Genomic DNA, 7,993 nt, shown 5'->3' with positions numbered 1-7,993 from the left:
TAAAAGCACGCAAATGCTCAAAGTGTGACTCCACCCCTCCTATAAAAGTGGTAAAGGCGTGCAATTTCGTTTGTGTACACGAAAGAACAAACGATGTAATGATAGTACACGGCCTGGCCTTAGACTCCACATCTGCCAGGAAAATTTAACTACAGGGAGGGTGATGGAGGCGCTGGAAGCCCGGGCCTGAGAAAGTGTGAAAATTGCTTAAAAAAAAAAAAAAAGTCACTGGCTTTCTCCTCAGCGTCCCACTTCCGCCGGGGTCACGTGCCCGCGCCGGCAGCGCTCCCGCTTTCCTGTCCGCTGCGGCCCCGGGTCCCTGTACTTTGGGTCCGGTCTGCTCGCTGTCTGCTCGGTCCACTCCGTCAGCCCTTAGACCCGCTGCTCAGGACTCCTGCAGTTCCCGGTAAAGTTTCTTCTAGGGTGTGTGCATAGGGGCAGAGGGGAGTGAAGTCCACAGTTCCAATTTTAGTGTATGTGCTGTAGAAGCGAGCACTTGTCCACAGTTCCCCTTCTCCTAGAGGTAGAAAGGGCGCGGGGAAACCACCTGGCGTCGCTCTTCCGATTGCTGAGCAAGAGCTCCCTTTAATGCCGCAGGCCGGCGCCCTTCACTGGTAAACGATTGGGGCTGGGCCTCGGCCTGGAAAAGGCGTTAGTCCCCTCCGTGACCTCAGGTCGTAAATGAGGAGGGGTTGGGTGAGAACCCAGGTGTCGTGAGCGCGCACCTCCCGCACTCCTCCCTCCGCCGTGTATCTCGGGTCCAGCGCTCGCTGGAGCGCCTCAGCCCCGACTCGGTGTAGTCGTGAGCTGAAACCTTTGACACCACCCCTTCCCTCCCCGTCCAGCCCACCGACCATGCCCGCGGGCGTGCCCATGTCCACCTACGTGAAAATGCTCGCAGCCAGCCTCCTGGCCATGTGCGCGGGGGCAGAAGTGGTGCACAGGTACTACCGACCAGACCTGGTGAGTGCGGAAGGGCTCATATTTTCTTTATGAGCCAAATACACCTCTTTTCTTGGTAAATTACCCAGGCTTAGGCATTCATTTATAGCAATGCAAATGCCCACGGACCACTCCATTCTCTTTGGGGCAGCAAAAGTGACCTTAAACGAAATTAGGATCACATTTGCCCTGGGCCCAAAACCTTTGGATGGCATCCCATTGCATCGATGGCAATGCATGGCCTGTGAGGTCTTACACAGTCTGGCCGCTGCCTACGTGTGGCCCATCTGCTACTATTTGACCACTTCTTCCTCCTGTTAACATTCACGCCTGCTTCCTTGCTGTTTCTCAAACTCATTAAACTTGTCCCCATTTCAGGGCCATTCTTTTTCTTATCCTTGGCATGCTCCCACCGCCCCCCACAATTTCGCTTGGTTTCCTTCTTCAAAACTTCAAGTCTTAGCTCAGGTCTCTTCTTCAGCAATGAGGGTCCCTAGGCTACCTCCCAAATAATTCCTCCTCTGCGATTTGTCTCATCCTTTGTTTCCATAGAGCACTTGTCTGCAGTTTGCAGTTGTTTTGTTTATTTATTTCTTTGTTAGTTTGCTTCAGTAGAATGTAAGCTCCAGACTGTGTCTGTCTGGTTCACTCTTGTATCTCAACTGCTTGGAATGTAGCAGACACTCAATAAATATTTGCTGAATGAAGGATGAGTGAATATAGGCATTTAAAGGAGGGAGAAATTTAAATTGATTTTAATAAGCATTCATTGAATTAGGAACTGGAATTAAAGGTTCTTTTCAGGAATTATAGTCATGGGGAGGTGGAGATGAGAGTATGGTGCAAATAATTACAAGAATGCTGTTATGTCATAGGCGTGAATAGTGGGTTGGAGCACAGCGTTGGGAGCAGTCATTTCTGTGTGGACTCTGCCTGGACAGGTAACACAGAAAATCAACCATTTGGGTTTCTTTTTTAAGAGTTTTTTATTGAAAAATAATTTTTAAAAAATTAGAGGCAGTTCTCATTCTCTTGCCCAGGTTGGAGTGCAATGGTACAATCAGAGCTCACTGCAGCCTCACATTTCTGGGCTCAATCAATCCTCCTGCCTCAGCCTCCTAAGTAGCTGGGATGACAAATGTGCACCATCACACCCGGCTAGTTTTAAAATTTTTTGTAGAGATTGGTCTCTACAAAAATTTTTTTTGTTGGCTGGTCTCCAACTCCTGACTTCAAGCAGTCCCCACCTTGGCCTCCGAAAGTGCTGGGATTACAGGTGTGAGCCACTGTGCCTGGCTCTATTCGTAGTTGCACTTGTGTTTTATTTTTATTTTTTGAGACAGTGTCTCACTCTGTCGCCCAGGCTGGAGTGCAGTGGCATGATCTCAGCTCACTGCAACCTCTGCCTTCCAGGTTCAAGCAAATCTCATGCCTCAGCCTCCTGAATAGTTGGGATTTCAGGCACACATTACCGTGCATGGCTAATTTTTTTTCTATTTTTTAGTAGAGACAGGGTTTCACTGTGTTGGACTGGCTGGTCTTGAGCTCCTGGCCCCAGGTGATCCGCCCATCTCTGCCTCCCACAGTGCTGGGGTTACAGGCATGCCTGGCCCATTTGTATTTTTGATATCAGTTAATTGTCATTACAATTTTGAAAAACAGGTTCAGAAAAGTGAAGGTGATTTCTCAAGGTCACATCGCTTAATGAGACATTGATTTAAGGATCTGAAGCCCAAGCTTTCTGTTTGGTATGTCTCTTTTTTGCTCCTATTCATAAAATAATTCAGTACCCTTGTAAAACACTCAAATTGAATTTAAGTATGTAGAGTAAAAAGTGAAAATCCCCTCTTATAACCCCCTTTCTCCCATCTGCTCCCCACATGTAACTACTGTTTCTTGTTTGGTGTATATCCTTCGCTACCTCTCACTGTTGTTGAATGCCCACTGATATGGTTTGGGTATTTGACCCCTCCAGATTGCATGCTGAAATGTGATCCCCAGTGTTGGAAGTAGGACCTGGTGGGAGGTATTTGGGTCATGGGGATGAATCCCTCATGAATGGCTTGGTGCCTTCCCTGTGGTGATGAGTGAGTTCTCACTTTACTAGTTCATGAGAGCTGATTGTTTAGAAGAGCCTGGCCTCTCTCTCTCACTCCCTCTCTTGCCATGTGTCACTCCTGCTCCTACTTTGCCTTCTGTCATGAGTTAAAGCTTTCTGAGGCCTCACCAAAAGCTGGACCAATGCTGGTGCCATGCTTGTACAGTCTGCAGAACCATGAGCCAAATACACCTGTTTTCTTTATAAATTACCCAGCCCCAGGTATTCCTTTATAGCAGTGCAACATGGACTAATGCATCTGTGCATGCATGTGCACACACAGTTTGTGGAATGTCTTTCCTTCATATGAATAGGAGTTCATGTACACATTTCTCTGCAGCTTCCCTGTTTTGGTTAACATCTACATAAATAGACATTTGTGTATATTAAATCTTCCTTTTAACTATTGCATAGTATTTCATAATATAGCTATGACATATATTGTTTGATCAATCCCTTATTGACATTTAGGTAGTATGTAGTTTTTGTATAGACAATGCTGCAAGAGCTCTTTCTTACCACTTCAGAGTGCTTCTCTTTTAAAAAGGGTTCTATTGAGCATCAAGGATACCTAGTGGACACAAAGTGACAAGAACCTTTCACAGAAATGCAGTTTAGTCTATAGCTTGTGCAGGAATAGACATAAGGCAGGCCTTGCAAAAGAAGGAATGCCTGTGATTTGACCTTGGGAGGTTGACGTTTGATTCACCCATTTCATTATAATTGGGAGTGTGCAAGGGTTGTTACAGCAGCAGCTACCTGTACCTTGGGAGGAGATAGAATGAAGCCACAGTCTTTGGAAGGGCCATACTGAAGAGTCTCAGGCCACCTCAGTTTGATTGGGTAGTGACATTGGCAATGGGATATCTATATAGGAACTTGAAGGCCCAGGTGGCTGGCTGTGTATAGGAAGCAGTGTGCTGTATTAACATTTATATGTTCTTTACCTATGTCTTTTGGTATTGCTCCAGCAATTACTGTCACTATTGTCAACCATAACAAAGCTGGATCACAAGTCTTTCAGTCTGAGAGCTGGAAGGTCTGGGCAGAGTCAAGAGCAGAGGAGACCATTATGACTGCCTAGACTTGTGCTCAGTGCTGTCTTGGGGAGAACTGCTACAGTTGCTTTGTTTAGTTGTCCAGCTCAGCTCATCAGAATAGCAAAGGAGATGACTCTGTTCTAGTTCAAGTTGAAGGCTAGGAGTCGTCCTTAATTCCTCTCTCATACTGTACATATCAGCAAATCCCACTTGATTAACCTGAAAAGTACATCCAGATGTGCCTGCTTCTCCCCACCTCTGTTGCTACTACCCAATTCAATCCACTGTCAGTCAGCTTTCACCTGTTATTATAATAGTTTTCTGACCTGTCTTCTGCCTTCCACTCTTGCTCTCCTATGGTCTATTCTCAACAAAGCCACCATTGTCATCTTTGTCCACTTGAGTGAGGCCATGCCACTCTTCTCCAGAACTCTCCAGTGCCTTCCCATTTCAGAGTAGAAAACACTGGAGACTTTATCTCCCCACTCCCTTTTTTCTCTGCCCTTGTCTCTTCCTAACCTCTCCTTGAATACATTGTACCAGCTATACTGACAGCCTTGCTTCTCCTTGAACGTGAAGGCACACTCCTGCCTTAGGTCCTCTGTACTTGTGGTTCCATCTGCCTGAAATGCTCCTAGGTAACTGCATGGCTGGCTCCCTCATCCTCCTTCATCTCTTTTTCTGAAGTCATCTTCTGAACACCAGTAAGCACACAGAAAGATGCTCAGCATCATTAGCCACTAGACAAAGGCAAATCAAAACCACAGTGAAACACCACATCATATCCGCTACAATGGTTATAGTAAAACAGATCATAACAAGTGTTGTCAAGGATGTGAAGAAATTGGAAGCCTCATGCATTGCTGATGGGAATATAAAATGGTGCAGTGGCTTCAGAAAAGCCTGGTAGTTCCTCAAGCAGTTAAACATAGAATTACTGGCTGGGGGCAATGGCTCATGCCTGTAATCCCAGCACTTTGGGAGACAGAGGCAGGCAGATCACCTGAGGTTGGGAGTTCGAGACCAGCCTGACCAACATGGAGATACCCTGTCTCTACTTAAAAAAAATACAGAATTAGCCAGGCGTGGTGCCGCATGCCTGTAATCCCAGCTACTTGGGAGGCTGAGGCAGGAGAATTGCTTGAACCCGGGAGGCGGAGGTTGCAGTGAGCTGAGATCGCACCATTGCACTTCAGCCTGGGCAACAAGAGTGAAACTCTGTCTCAAAAAAAAAAACAAACAAAAAAAGCCCATGGAGTTACCATATGATGCAGCAATTCCTTTTTTAGGTTTATACCCAATAAACATGAAAACACATATCCACCTGAAACTTGTATATGAATGTTCAGAGCAGTGTTACTCATAATATCCAAAAGGTGGAAAATCCAAATACCTATTAGCTGATGAATGGATAGACGGTGTATCCATACAATGGAGCATTATTCAGTAATAAAAAATGAAATACTGATCCAAGCTACAACATGGATGAACCTTGAAAACATTATGCTGCATGAAAGAAGCCAGTCACAGAGGGCCACATATTATATGATTCCATTTATATAAAATATCCAGAACAGGCAAATCTATTTAGATCAACCAGAGGTTCTCATGATAAAGATTTATCATTGATTGAGTAGCATGCAGGGAGATTTTTTGTTATGTTTTACTCTTTAAAGTCTTTCAGGTTACATTGAATTACAGCCTAAGTAAGGGTTAGACATCTATGTTTTTTGTTTTGTTTTTTTGCAGACAATACCTGAAATTCCACCGAAGCGTGGAGAACTCAAAACAGAGCTTTTGGGACTGAAAGAAAGAAAACACAAACCTCAAGTTTCTCAACAGGAGGAACTTAAATAACTATGCCAAGAATTCTGCAAATAACATTCTAAGTCTTAAATTTGTGTTTCTTAATTTATTGCATCAAACTACTTGTCCTTAAGCACTTAGTCCAATGCTAACTGCAAGAGGAGGTGCTCAGTGGACGTTTAACTGATATGCTGAAATATATACTTCCTGAAAACTGCCAAAGCACATATCAGCTTCATGAATATGGTTTGGAAGATGTTTAGTCTTGAATATAATGTGAAATACAATATTTATAAGTCCATTATATGGGTTGTCTTTATTTCATATACATTAAAAAAATCATGTAAAACTGGTTTCATTAATTGAATTTGCTAAGTGGAGTTATTTCTCATTGCTAAACTGATATTTTCAAATTCTGAATCTCTACTAACTTTAGTAAGTGAACATCAAAGTGGTGAGCTTTGATAATATGTTTTATGGATACAAAATCATTATCGCCTTATCACTCTCTAAAATGAAAGGCCAGGGGCATTGCTCACCTTTTGTGTGAAGAAAAGACCTGCCCTTTAGGGCCAGTTTGTGCTTAAGGGGAGGATAGACCATCACTTAGTGGACATTTTAGAAGCACCGCATACTTTCCTTTTACAGGTACAGAGTAAGTGGTTTGGCTACTGCTACTGAGGGAAAGAGTCATGATTTGAATCTGAGTCTCTGGTAAAATAATGACTTCATGAAGGTGAAAAATCAGTTTTATGGTTATTAAAGTAAAAATTTACCTCGAGTAAAAATGCCATCTTTATTTCATTAAGTGCTGGTTCTAAATGACTTCCATTAAGATACATTTTCTTCCTTTTTTGAGTTGATCCCCATTGTGAAAAATATACATTGTAGTGGTCATGGAAATGCGCCATCCGGACTCCCTAAGGAAGGCTTGTTGCCCTAGCGTCAGGCATGCCAGCAGCTTTCAATGGCCGGTTTCTGGAAGGATTGCCTTGGCTGTGGTGGTCTTGCTCAAAGCCATGCCTCCTGAAGGGGCCCAAATACAATGACTGTTGGAGGTGAGAGTAGAAAAGGCCTGGTCCCTTCAGCACATGAGTGGGTGGGCAACTCTGATGGGCCCACCACAACTCCCTCTGGGCTTTATAGACACTGTCTTTGGATCTGCGTTGCAGCTCAACTTCTCCCTCTGCTCAGTCCCGTTTCCTTCCACAGGTGTTGATCCAAGGGTGCGCTTTAATAAACACAGTCCCCCACCCCCCCCCCCCGCCACTAAACTGCACTTGAGTGTTTCTTGGAGAAACAAATCTGTAACATATACGCATTAAAAATTAAAAGCAGTACAATATTACCCCCTACTAATGATGTTTTTTAACTTAAAGACCAAGATAGACCAGTTGCAACCTGTTTGGTAATTAAATTAGGCCAGTTAAACAGTTTTTGTGCAAAATAGGTATGGTTGAGCTGTTTATTTTCACCGAAAATTGAGGGAGTATGATGGTTTCCTGCTGGGAACAACAGAAATTTAGAAACTGTAATTGTAGGATTCTGAGGAGCAAAAGTGTCAAGATATCACTAATTCAGTGTGATCTGATAGCTTTGATTTCTACAAGTATATCATAGCAATATTAACAATGGTAATGCATAGTGGCCCCAAAATGGGAAACATTACAAGTAGCAATTAATACAAGCCTATATCATGAAAGGAAGCTATACCTTAATTATACCATGTTTCTGTAACTGAGCTGCCATTCTACTATAAAGGGAAAAGCAGGGTGGTTTTCAGAAGATATACACTCTAGTAGGGAGGCTGGTAATGATTATTGCCAACTAATTCTAGAAAAATACCTTAAGGTAGAGAGTAGGGAAGCCTGATCAGGAGTAGTGCATAGAGGAGTACTAGATCATCAGAAAAACTGTAGTCTCTAATGAAACTCTGTAGTACATAAATTAATTTTGCAAAATTTTCCAATACACACATCATCCTTGAATATACAGCTAAGACATCTCTCTCTAGCCCATTGTAAAAACAACAAAAACTTAAGACTACCATTTCAGTTGGCTGTAACAAACTAGTGAAATTAAAAAATTGTCCCCTAAACAAGAGTAC

The 7,993-nt window shown here is 43.4% G+C and overlaps 1 protein-coding gene across 2 annotated transcripts; it reads left to right on the top strand.

The window, feature by feature from the left end:
• The first annotated feature begins 268 nt into the window (after positions 1-268).
• Positions 269-6,238, top strand: CUNH12orf73 (chromosome unknown C12orf73 homolog). Of its 2 annotated transcripts, none has more exons than XM_032299603.1 (3): positions 269-406; positions 846-963; positions 5,830-6,238. In XM_032299603.1, exons 2-3 carry the CDS (start codon positions 856-858, stop codon positions 5,935-5,937), a joined length of 216 nt encoding a protein of 71 aa, XP_032155494.1. In that variant the 5' UTR covers positions 269-406; positions 846-855; the 3' UTR covers positions 5,938-6,238. The 2 variants fall into 2 exon arrangements, with proteins under 2 accessions (XP_032155494.1, XP_032155502.1); XM_032299611.1 differs by lacking the exon at positions 269-406 and adding an exon at positions 413-708.
• The last annotated feature ends 1,755 nt before the right edge of the window (positions 6,239-7,993 follow it).

The sequence above is a fragment of the Sapajus apella genome, unplaced genomic scaffold (genome assembly GCF_009761245.1).
Source record: "Sapajus apella isolate SASKATOON/1434 unplaced genomic scaffold, GSC_monkey_1.0 scaffold2, whole genome shotgun sequence".
NCBI classification, from domain to species: Eukaryota; Metazoa; Chordata; class Mammalia; order Primates; family Cebidae; genus Sapajus; species Sapajus apella.
This window is presented reverse-complemented; position numbering and strand designations above follow the sequence as displayed.

Coding starts and splice junctions, on each gene's coding strand:
- CUNH12orf73 (XM_032299603.1), top strand. CDS start 856: ATGCCCGCGGGCGTGCCCATGTCCACCTACGTGAAAATGCTCGCAGCC. Junction 964..5,829: donor GGTACTACCGACCAGACCTG/GTGAGTGCGGAA, acceptor GTTTTTTTGCAG/ACAATACCTGAAATTCCACC.